Here is a 13,010-nt window from a genome sequence, read left to right on the forward strand (position 1 = left end):
TAACATCCATAATCTATTATCATTCAAACTGGAATACTGAGTTCATAATTTTTATATTTACATATAAAAAGGACCTCTTATTCTCCCCACCTTGCCAACCAAGTGTTTGCATCCAGCTCCTGTCTTCAAGCTCTCTGGAATCAATGGCCAAATAAAGGATTTCATGACAGATTCTCAGATTTAAAGCCCAAATCTTCTAGATCCCTTCAGTAGTGCTGACAATTCATTTGACCTCAATATTTTCTGATAAGTTTTTTTTTAATATGTATTTGGGTGAAATTAATGACTTTAAGGAACATTAAGAAATTTGCCAAAATGGGAAACTTCTTTGGATTCTAATTCTATGCATGATAAATGGGGATCTTTATTACTACATTTAACCTTCAGCACATTTTTCTTTAAAATACAGATTCAAATGTAAAATCTAGCATTTGCAGACATTGTACTAATTTGTTCCAGTCACCCTTTATAACCCTTAAGGCTTTGAGTTCATAAAACGGACATGAATTACAATATGAGGTCTAATATTTCCATCACTGGTACACATAATTTCTTTCCAGATCTTCTTTGTGCTCCTGAGGAAAAACTCTGTGCATAGTGCAGATTGAATTGCTAAAAATCCCGATGGGAAATGAGAAATATAGAAGTAAAAAGCAAATATGTCATACATGTTTATTTCAGATAAATATAATTTTCCCTCCCTAAAACGAATTTATCTTTTAAACCAGGGCAATTGGGCAGAACAAATAGATTCTTTTCTTTGAAAAAGAAAACAGCTATTTATGTTGAATGTTCTATCTAATAGAGGTATATTGGGAACTGTAACAATTGCAAATAGATATGATAAAAAAGAAATAAATGATGTTCAACTTCTGATTTTAGCTTCTGCACTAGACTATGAAATCAGAGTTATTTACTTTTCATGTACCGCCATCATAGTTTTGTTGATCTAATCTATGTCCAATAAAGACACGATCAAGAACTATTACAAATCCCACCAACTTTGTAGCATTCATCAATCTACTGGCATTTTTCTACTTAAAAGACCTTAAAAGTAGACTATGATTGATGACTTATACTTTCTTAAAGAGAATTTATGAATTTCTTCTTTCTGCTTTGCTTTTAGGAGTATTTTGGAAAGGCTAAGTCTAATGTAATTCTGCCATAATTACTGCATCACTGGATGAGAAGTTGTACCACAGCTGCCAGAGCAGTTCCAGTAACTGCTTAAACTCTGACTTCAGCTTGTTGATTGTCTTTTAAGGAAAAGCTCAGGACAACATAATCTAAACAAGTGATTGCAGGGCCTTAGAAAAGGAAATGCTTAATTACTTAGTAATTCATATTGTAATTCATGTTCTTTTTATGAACTCAAAGGAAATAATGCTATAAAAATGGAGAACTGTATATGTTTAATATTTATAGAAGCATGTTGGAAAATGAAGTTCCTACTAATAAAATACAAATAATTTAGCTGCCACAGCTGGAAATCTCTAACTGTAGCACATATTTCTGTAATTGCTCTAATCCTTATATATTCTCTTGCTCTTTTGGCAGGCAGACCAGTAATGATTGTGGTGGAATATATGGAGAATGGATCTCTAGACTCCTTTTTGCGGGTGAGGTGTTCTTTTCTGATGGCATTTAAATGAGCTATTTTGAGTTCTAGATTTAAAACATTTATCATAAATTAATTTTTCCGTAATGTTATTCATGGATTCTTCCATGAAGAATAGCAGCAATTTCTCTAGGGTGCATTTCTCTGATACTGTGATACGTTACAGCTACTGAGGTGGGGAAGTATATACACATGATAATTTGATTTCTCCTATAAATTGACTTGCCATATCAAATATACATATTTCAAATGATGTTATAAAGAAAGAGATTAAATGAAACTCAGTTGCTTCACATAGCCTTTCATTTTGCTTTATTATATTTAACTACTTAGCAAAATATTTTATGCCTTATATATAGTGCTGAACCCTTTAAATTGATATATACTTACCAATAGTGACTCAAGTCCATATGGGAAGATGGATTTTATCAGCTTTGTTCATCTTAAGTTAATTTGGCTATTTAGAAAACAAAATGAGAAAGAATTAACCTCTGGCTATTTATTTTAGAACAAAAAAATTTTAAGCACTATTTTTAAAGTGACTTATCCTTGACAGTATGGCATATACAAAACTCATTTGTTTTGTGTCATAGTACAGAATAGCACAGCTAAGAAGACACCATGAAGTTATATTTCAAAATGTATTTATGATATTTTTGGTATTTAAAGAGCCATCATATGCTATAAAAATATTTATTGATAGGGAAAAAATATAAATATAAAAAATAATCACTGGACTAAATATTTTTCACCCCAGCAGAGGTCACATATGTGCATGTCACTGTATTCCTTAATATATATTTATCTACAGAGACATAGCCAATTTTCTTATGGAAAAAAGACTGACTTTTGCTATTTGAGTTGTATTATGTGTTTTTCTCCATTTTTTTATGTGAATACATGATCTCAAGCATTCTTTCTTCATTTTTTGCACAGTGTTATTTGGAGAAATTCTGTGTGTATCTTACCTCTCTCTCTTGATCCCATTTTCATTTATTTTTCTTTATTCCATTCCTTCTTCTTCCAACTGATCTCAATATTAACAGTGATGATATATTTACACTGACTGTACTTGATGTCCAGATTCAATACCAGAAGCTGAATTCAGCAAAATCGTCTAATTATTATAGAGCAATACTCTTCACAAAATGCATACTCTCAAGCAAGTATGCTCTTTAAGGCAAAATGAAACTCATAGGCATTTAGGGACCTAAACAATTTGTTCTTTTCTGTAGCCATTCTCAGAATATATTTTATAGTTGTATCCATTTCTCCTGTAAATGTGTGAAATTACTTTAGGATAATTTATCAGGACCTCCTATGGTATTTGAAATGCATATATACTTACGCCTTTCCATTATGTGTATCCAGAAATGCATTTTTATCAGATACATATCAAAATGACTTGTTATCTAATGATGCTTGAGATTTTTTATCTACTATATCCTAGAGCTGAGTATAATGGCAAGTAATGTAACAGACACTCATCTAAATTGCTGCTGAAAATTGGATCAAATGACTGCCACAAGCAAATTAGGAGAGAAATGTTAGTTTCAGACGTAAGTTTTGTCCTGCTGAATCATGAATTAATTAAAACATGTTGTAAAGAAAATATACATTATAAAATATTTACTCATAAACATACATGTTTATAAGTGGTAATTTTCATGATTTAAATTTTAAAAACTAATATTTTTCAGCTCTATGCACAATTGGTTAGACACAATACAATCTGGGAAAGAATAAATGTTCAAATAATGTGGCTACTTTCACTGATACTATAAGAACATTAACATATACTGTCTCAGTTCATCTTGGCTCTGCCACTTACTGGTTGTGTGACCTTGTGACTTGAGCAAGTGACTAACTTTTCTGTGCCTCTGTTTACTTATCTATAAAATGGGAATATTACTTGTATCCACTTCATGCAGTTGTTGTTAAGGATTGAGTTGATTATTGTAAAGCATATAGAATAATGCCTGACATATTGTAATGGGTAGACCAAGGATTAAAATTCAAGTCTCTGAATCCAAAAGCCATGATTTCATACACATTAAATTCTTTTATCTTAAATTACTTATTACTTCTTCTTATAAGTTCACTACCATCTCCCCATGGGGTCTTGTGTCCCCTCCTCACAAGAATTAGTATTAAAATAAAAATCATATGAATGGGATAAAAAAACATAGGGTCAGTACTCCCTTTTTACTCTTTTTAAAGATTCTTTCTTTATAATCATATCTGTTTTATCTCAGAAATTCAAAGTGCTTCATAAACTTTATGTCAACAGCAGATACTCAGCTCCCCATGGCAAGCAGAGATAATATATATATATATATATATATATATATATCCCACATAGTCTCAAAAGCCAAGTCATTTTTCAAACTACTGCTTTAGAATTTGATAATCACAGCTTCTGCAATCACAGAGAGGAGGAAGTAGCTAAGTGCATGCCGTAGTAGGGGAGCCATCCACGGCTCATTAATAGCATTTCGTGCTTACTGGAGATAAAAAAGATTTCCCTTTGGTCTCCCACACTATTTGAAAATCACTTCAATTCCCTGTTTTATATGAAGGAATGGTAGCAAACCAAGTACAAGATTACAGTCTGGTGGCAGTGGCTGGCTGGTTTTGATACTCCCCTGAATGCATAAACCTACTATTTAGATCCTTGCAGACATTTCTCAAGAAATATATTAGCAGATGATGGTGTGGTTAAGTAAGCATGTTTGTGTGTAAGTGTGTATGTGCATGTAAATGTGGAAAAGGAGAGGTGGGTAGGTATACAAGTATATGTGTGTGTTACCTTTTAAAATAAAATGCATTTTGACTCAGCAAAGTGGAGCATCAGCTTGACTGCCCAGAAGATAAGACCCCACTGGTATGTAAGTTCTCCTAGATTTTCCAAGGAAATGCTCTAGTGTAAATGAAGCACAGCCCTGAAGCTTATTCCTGCACAGTCTAACTATACATATAGATTTCATAAACACTTTTATTGGCGCTGACCTGGCAACTGTTTATCCCTAAATCTTTGGACCTCCTTTTCTTATAGCAATATTAACTAGCAATCCAAATAAAAATAGTTATAAAATACTTTAAAAATTTGAGGCATCATATGTCAAGCACAAAAAAATTACTCCTTTATTTAATAGCATTTTTTATAAAATAAAATAATCTGATTATGTTTTAAAACAATTGCTCTGGTTGTTGCACAGAGAAGAGACTATAGTGAGGTACAGATGGATACAGGGAAATCAGGAGGCTTTTACAATAATCCAGGTAAGGAGATGATGGAGGCTTAGATTAGGATAGTTGCAGTTGAGTTGATGGAAAATGGTAGACTCTGTGATACATTTTGAACATTGAGTCAATCAATAGCATTCACTAGGGGGTAGGATCAGGTGTTAAAGCAGAAGAGAATATTCAATGATGATGGCATCCGCAATATAAGGTTAAGAATAGGCACTAACTTCTTTCTGTAGCTATTATGACTTTATTGTAATGAATATCTTATAAACCTAAAACTCTAAGAAAATGTCTGGCACATAGTAATATGTCCATAATTTTATCTATTATTATTATAATATATTTCAGAAGATGTCCTTAGTTTTGAGGTTTTTAAAAAATATTTATTAATTTATTTGCTGCATTTGGTCTTCATTGATGTATCTGGGCTTTCTCTACTTGTGGAGAGCAGGAGCTACTCTTTATTGCACTACATGGACTTTTCATTGCATTAGCTTCTCCTGTTGCAGAGTATGGGCTCTAGGATGCACAGGCTTCAGGAGTTGTGGCTCACAGGCTCTAAAGCATGGGCTCTGTTGTTGTGGCACACAGGCTTAGTTGCCTCACAGCATGTGGAATCTTCCTGGACCAGGGATGGAACACCCATATCCCCTACATTGGCAGGTGGATTGATTCTTAACCACTGGATCACCAGGAAAGCCCACTGAGTATTTTAAAGTTGTTTTCCTGTTACTTCTTAGTCTACTTTTTCTAGTGGCTAAAAATATTCTTAATGTTCACCATTTTTTAAAATCTGGGTATACCTCACAAATATGAGTGTTTAAATAATACATAAAAGTGCATATCAGCATTCCAAAAGCAATTATTAGACATTTGAAGATTTTCCTTGAACAAATGCAAAGCAAATATTAATTTAAAAAATTAAAGGGATCTTTTAAATATTTATGTACTCAAATTATAAATCTAGTAAAGATAGCATTTTACCTTATGCTAGTTATATATTAATAATGAGAGCTGTGTTTTATTAGCCCACTCTTTCTTGTAAATTGTGTTTTGTGGAGTTATATTTGTGCTGGGGTGTAAGAGCATAATTAATCCACATCACATTCATTTTATATTCAACAGTAGAAAAAGAGTGAATTACACTTATCCACCAATATCTCTCTTTAAACCCTAAAAGTTACAGTTGAATTACATACCTTTAATTACATTTTTTCAGAAGAAAATATGTGAAACTTCAGGTCAATGAGTTATTATTACGCCTGTGCCAGTTTAATGCCAAAGACTATTCTAAAAATATGTGACAGTAAGCATCCAAATATATGAAAGCATAGTATACTTGGAACAAAGCATATCAGTGACTGAACTTTTTATTCTTAAATTAGGAGTTCAGATCAGATCAGTCGCTCTGTCGTGTCCGACTATTTGCGACCCCATGAATCGCAGCACGCCAGGCATCCCTGTCCATCACCAACTCCCGGAGTTCACTCAGACTCACGTCCATCGAGTCAGTGATGCCATCCAGCCATCTCATCCTCTGTCGTCCCCTTCTCCTCTTGCCCTCAATCCCTCCCAGCATCAGGGTCTTTTCCAATGAGTCAACTCTTCACATGAGGTGGCCAGTACTGGAATTTCAGCTTTAGCATCATTCCTTCCAAAGAAATCCCAGGGCTGATCTCCTTCAGAATGGACTGGTTGGATCTCCTTGCAGTCCAAGGGACTCAAGAGTCTTCTCCAACACCACAGTTCAAAAGCATCAATTCTTCGGTGCTCAGCCTTCTTCACAGTCCAACTCTCACATCCATACATGACCACAGGAAAAACCATAGCCTTGACTAGACAAACCTTTGTTGGCAAAGTAATGTCTCTGCTTTTGAATATGCTATCTAGGTTGGTCATAACTTTCCTTCCAAGGAGTAAGTGTCTTTCAATTTCGTGGCTGCAGTCACCATCTGTAGTGATTTTGGAGCCCAGAAAATAAAGTCTGACACTGTTTCCACTGTTTCCCCATCTATTTCCCATGAAGTGATGGGACTGGATGCCATGATCTTCGTTTTCTGAACGTTGAGCTTTAAGCCAACTTTTTCACTCTCCTCTTTCACTTTCATCAAGATGCTTTTCAGTCCCTCTTCACTTTCTGCCATAAGGGTGGTGTCATCTGCATATCTGAGGTTATTGATATTTCTCCCGGCAATCTTGATTCCAGCTTGTGTTTCTTCCAGTCCAGCGTTTCTCATGATGTACTCTGCATATAAGTTAAATAACAGGGTGACAATATACAGCCTTGATGTACTCCTTTTCCTATTTGGAACCAGTCTGTTGTTCCATGTCCAGTTCTAACTGTTGCGTCCTGACCTGCATACAGATTTCTCAAGAGGCAGATCAGGTGGTCTGGTATTCCCATCTCTTGAAGAATTTTCCACAGTTTATTGTGATCCACACAGTCAAAGGCTTTGGCATAGTCAAGAAAGCAGAAATAGATGTTTTTCTGGAACTCTCTTGCTTTTTCCATGATCCAGCAGATGTTGGCAATTTGATCTCTGGTTCCTCTGCCTTTTCTAAAACCAGCTTGAACATCTGGAAGTTCACGGTTCATGTATTGCTGAAGCCTGGCTTGGAGAATTTTGAGCATTACTTTACTAGCGTGTGAGATGAGTGCAATTGTGCGGTAGTTTGAGCATTCTTTGTCATTGCCTTTATTTGGAATTGGAATGAAAACTGACCTTTTCCAGTCCTGTGGCCACTGCTGAGTTTTCCAAATTTGCTGGCATATTGAGTGCAGCACTTTCACAGCATCATCTTTCAGGATTTGGAATAGCTCAACTGGAATTCCATCACCTCCACTAGCTTTGTTCGTAGCGATGCTTTCTAAGGCCCACTTGACTTCACATTCCAGGATGTCTGGCTCTAGGTCAGTGATCACACCATTGTGATTATTCAGGTAGTGAAGATCTTTTTTGTACAGTTCTTCTGTGTATTCTTGAAACCTCTTCTTAATATCTTCTGCTTCTGTTAGGTCCATACCATTTCTGTCCTTTATCGAGCCCATCTTTGCATGAAATGTTCCTTTGGTATCTCTGATTTTCTTGAAGAGATCCCTAATCCTTCTCCATTCTGTTGTTTTCCTCTATTTCTTTGCATTGATCGCTGAAAAAGGCTTTCTTATCTTTCTTGCTATTCTTTGGAACTCTGCATTCAGATGTTTTTATCTTTCCTTTTCTCCTTTGCTTTTCGCTTCTCTTCTTTTCACAGCTATTTGTAAGGCCTCCCCAGACAGCCATTTTGCTTTTTTGCATTTCTTTTCCATGAGGATGGTCTTGATCCCTGTCTCCTGTACAATGTCACGAACCTCATTCCATAGTTCGTCAGGCACTGTATCTATCAGATCTAGGCCCTTAAATCTGTTTCTCACTTCCACTGTATAATTATAAGGGATTTGATTTAGGTCATATCTGAATGGTCTAGTGGTTTTCCCTATTTTCTTCAATTTAAGTCTGAATTTGGCAATAAGGAGTTCATGGTTGGAGCCACAGTCAGCTCCTGGTCTTGTTTTTGCTGACTGTATAGAGCTTCTCCATCTTTGGCTGCAAAGAATATAATCAATCTGATTTCAGTGTTGACCATCTGGTGATGTCCATGTGTAGAGTCTTCTCTTGTGTTGTTGGAAAAGGGTGTTTGTTATGACCAGTGCATTTTCTTGGCAAAACTCTATTAGTCTTTGCCTTGCTTCATTCCGTATTCCAAGGCCAAATTTGCCTGTTACTCCAGGTGTTAATCTTGACTTCCTACTTTTGCATTCCAGTCCCCTATAATGAAAAGGACATCTTTTTTGGGTGTTAGTTCTAAAAGGTCTTGTAGGTCTTCATAGAACTGTTCAACTTCAGCTTCTTCAGCGTTACTGGTTGGGGCATAGACTTGGATTACTGTGATATTGAATGGTTTGCCTTGGAAACGAACAGAGATCATTCTGTTGTTTTTGAGATTGCATCCAAGTACTGCATTTCAGAGTTAGCGCATCAATATACAATAGCCTGAATTGATCTCTTTAACCATTTTAGTACTATAAAAGTGTTGTGTCATTTGTAGTATCTGGTACCATGTTGTATTTTCTAATATTCCTATTAATTCTCATTTTGCATACAGGACATTATATTAAAGTGTTTAATTGATAGGTAATTTATACTATAGTGATATATAGAGAAATTGAATACAGTTTCATGAACTCTTCTATAGTCATTCCTAACCCCTCATTTGAACCATACAGGAGAGTTTTTATTTACAAAACTGAATATTAGACTCAAAACTTGTGGTTCTCAACCATGCTTGGAAATCAGAATCTCCACCCTACTGACAAAATACACATGCAGTACCCAAGCAGATATATTTTGCAAAATTTTCACAATAATTCTGATGCACTCCAGTGATGCTTCCTCAGGATCTTGGCACTGTGTTACACCCTCCCCCAGATGCTAAACAAAAAAGTTTAAATTTTACTGGCTTTATTTAAGTGCAGCACACAGTAACTATTGTAGTTTACCTTTGTACAAATCTAAGCAAAAAAAAAAAAAAAAAATCAATTTCAATAGAAAGCTCCGTAAGTTAAAGATATATTATATATTCAGATTCACTTTATTAAAACATAATTTGAAATCCAACTGTCATGTTTCACAAATCTACTCTTCTTCCTAGATTTTTTACATGTATTAGAGATGACATTTTTAGTTTCCTTATGATTGAAATTTCCAATTCCACTCTTGGTGGCCTTTCCCTTCTATAACTAAAAATACAACTTGGGCTAGCTTCAGTCCAAATTCACAATTACTACAAAATAATGAAGCCTTGAAGGATTTATTAAATAGTCTATAAGAGATTATAATAAGATTTTCAGCTGGGGCGGTCACAAAAACCAAGGCTTGAGTTAAAAGGAGATATTGACTATTATTTGTTCAGTGGTTATTTTAAACAAGAATGATCTGGTCTTTTCAGACCTATAAATAACCTTAGCCACTTCTTTTTCTAATTCGAGAACATTTTAAAAAGTCACAGCATGGTCAACTTCCTGATTTAGAAACATATAAAAACTGAATTTTAACTTTAAACTTAAGTTATAGAAGTAATCCTCCAAGGACTGTTTTCTGCAAAGTCACTTATAAATCAATTGTTGAGAACTCAGGATGCATTTTCCCATAAATATTTCTTTTAAAGCTTCTGCTTAAGTCCCTAGGCAGATCCATAAAAGCCTCTTTAACACAGAATACAGCTCAAGGATGTAACTTTCAATACAAAGAAGACCTGTAGTTTCCTTCAAAAAAAAAAAAAATGGAATAGATTTTTGTGCCTTATTTTAGCGGGGCGGGGGGGGGGGGGGTGGTGGTGGGGGGAGTCCATTTTTATGCGGCATCCACCCCTTTCTTAATATCCTCTCCTCAGATCCTCAGATGTTTAATTTTTTCTGTTTTAAATTCATATGGTAGCACACCCTTCCTTCCCTTCTCATCCCCAGGCTAGGCTTTTTTCTACTTCATAGAATTACCTGTAACTTGGACCTTTACCCCATCCTAATTGTCCCCATTCTTTCATTGCTCCCATTCTTTCATTGTCACAGATCTTGCTGCTGCTGCTGCTAAGTCGCTTCAGTCATGTCCGACTCTGTGACCCCAGAGATGGCAGCCCACCAGGCTCCCCCGTCCCTGGATAAAACTAGGTTAATTCATACTAATATGTGATTCACAAATACTATTTTAATTCTCCTAGACAATTTTGCATTTTTACATGAACTTGTAAATCCAAATAATTTTTTTTCATTTTACATTATTCTGGTTATGAGATCTACTTTCTTGACAAAATTTTAAGTATACAATATGGTATTGTTCACGACAGGTATATTATTGTACAGAAGCTCTCTAGAGTTTATTTATCTTGCTTAACTAGCCCTTTATGCTCATTGAAAGTTGTTCAGTCGAGTCTGTTTGCGACCCCATGGACTACAGAGTCCACGGAGTTCTCCAGGCCGGAATACTGGAGTGGATAGCCATTCTCTTTGTCAGAGGATCTTCCCAACCCAGGGATCGAACCCAGGTCTCCCTCATTGCAGGAGAATTCTTTACCAGCTGAGCTACAATGATGAGTAACTCTCTATATCCCCCTCACCTGGTCCCTGAAACCACCATTTCACCTTTTGATTCTGTGAATTTGGCCCAAACAGAATTTTAATAATGAAATTTCAGTTAGAAAAAAAAAAGAAGTGAGAACATTCATACAGTATGGATGAGAATATTTTTGGGCTAAGGAACAATTAGAAACATGGAATTCGTCTCTTCTCTGTTGTGACTCTTCAGAGATTCTCATCATCAGTGCCTTAGAAAACCATTGTGTTTCTTTCAACTTCTAGTTTTCTCAGAATGTCCTCAAGCAACACAGAAGTAGGGAGACAAGAGGTTAACAAAGTGTCCACTGTTTGTATACCTCAATCTCTTGTAAACCACTTAGTAAAGTACATTTCCTGTGTAGCCATTTTGTAGTTCAAGTCAGCATTTTTGGAAGTAATAATTTTACAACTCTCCAGCTCACCCTTCTATTTTTACCACTCTGTTTTGAAAGGCTGGTGCAATTTTTTTATAACTCATGGTTAGTAAACTAAAATAGTCTTTTGACATACATAATAACCAAATGTTCATTCAGTTCAGTTCAGCCGCTCAGTCGTGTCCATCTCTTTGCGATCCATGAATCACAGCACGCCAGGCCTCCCTGTCCATCACCAACTCCCGGAGTTCACTCAAACTCATGTCCATCGAGTCGGTGATGCCATCCAGCCATCTCATCCTCTGTCACTTCATTTTAAATCATAAATTGTCATTATCCAACAGTATTTATTTCACCACTTTTGTAAGGAATCCTTGCAAGTTGATTTATTTATTGTAGCTAACCAAGTGAATTGAACAGCATAGTGAATTGAATTCTTGGCAAATATTTGTTAAATGATGACATGCAATTTTTATTAATACTCCTCTAGAATAGTAGTTTATTATCTACTAGGTATAGTGTTGTTTATCACTCATGTTTAATGTTTTTAGGATACTGAGTCACTATAACAATTATTTACTCTGTACAAAGGAGTATTGCACATTTTTCAACAAGAATGTTTGATGACAGTGATATATATTATGATCCATGGATCTTTGATAATTTGTAAGGCTGTTCTGTTGATGGGCTCAACATTACTATAATTCTCTAGTGAAGACCTAGAAAGAGATACTGCAGACATCTGTATAACATGTTTATTCCCCTTTTCCTCACTCTCTAGCAAAAATACAAAATTCTGGAGGTTGTACTCAGAAGTGAAGATGCTTACAAGTATAGTCAGTATTTGTCATTTACTCATGATTTTCTCAGAGAATCTCTTGTAGTAAATCTAAATTTCCATTAAAAAAAACTTCAAGAAAATATTCTATTATTGACTAAAAGCCAGAAGTACTTAGTCCGTTAAGAGAAAAATAAATTCAGTTCAGTTTAATCCAGTGAGTATCTGTTGAATATCTACTGAGTGCCAGGCATGGTGCTAGGTCCGGAGATTGAAGTGAGATTATGGTCAAGCTAGTGAGAAAGCCAGACACACACACACACACACACACACACACACACACGGCTTTAGCTAATGTTAGTATAGACAAGATGCTTTGAGAGCAATAAAAAGAAACAGTTTCCAACTTTATTCCTCCACTTTCCTGACCAATTCCCCACACCTTGCAAGTCCTACTAGCTGTGTCTCTAAAGTAGATCTCAATCTTGATTCAGTTTTGAGTTTTAATCACCAGTTTCTCTATTCTGTGTTACTCTTTGTTGTTGTTCAGTAGCTAAATCATCTCCAACTCTTTGAGACCCCATGAACTGCAGCATGCCAGGATTCCCTGTCCCTCACTATCTCTCTGAGTTTGCTCAAACTCATGTCCATTGAGTCAGTGATGCCATCCAACCATCTCATCCTCTGTCACCTCCTTCTCCTCCTGCCCTCAATCTTTCTGAGCATCAGAGTCTTTTCCAATTAGTCAGCTCTTTGCATCAGGTGGCCAAAGTATTGGCACTTCAGCATCAGTCCTTCCAATGAATAATCAGGGTTGATTTCCTTTAGGATTAACTGGTTTGA

General features: G+C 35.7%; 1 protein-coding gene across 11 annotated transcripts in view; it reads left to right on the forward strand.

The window, feature by feature from the left end:
- EPHA6 (EPH receptor A6) overlaps positions 1-13,010 on the forward strand; it is a 1,025,466-nt gene that overhangs the window by 863,187 nt on the left and 149,269 nt on the right. For all 11 annotated transcript variants that reach the window (XM_061435761.1, XM_061435945.1, XM_061435852.1 and 8 more), the window contains one exon: positions 1,558-1,619. In XM_061435761.1, coding sequence (XP_061291745.1) covers positions 1,558-1,619 — 62 coding nt within the window. The remainder of the gene's footprint in view (positions 1-1,557; positions 1,620-13,010) is intronic.

This window comes from Bos javanicus, chromosome 1, assembly GCF_032452875.1.
Source record: "Bos javanicus breed banteng chromosome 1, ARS-OSU_banteng_1.0, whole genome shotgun sequence".
In the NCBI taxonomy this organism is placed as follows: Eukaryota; Metazoa; Chordata; class Mammalia; order Artiodactyla; family Bovidae; genus Bos; species Bos javanicus.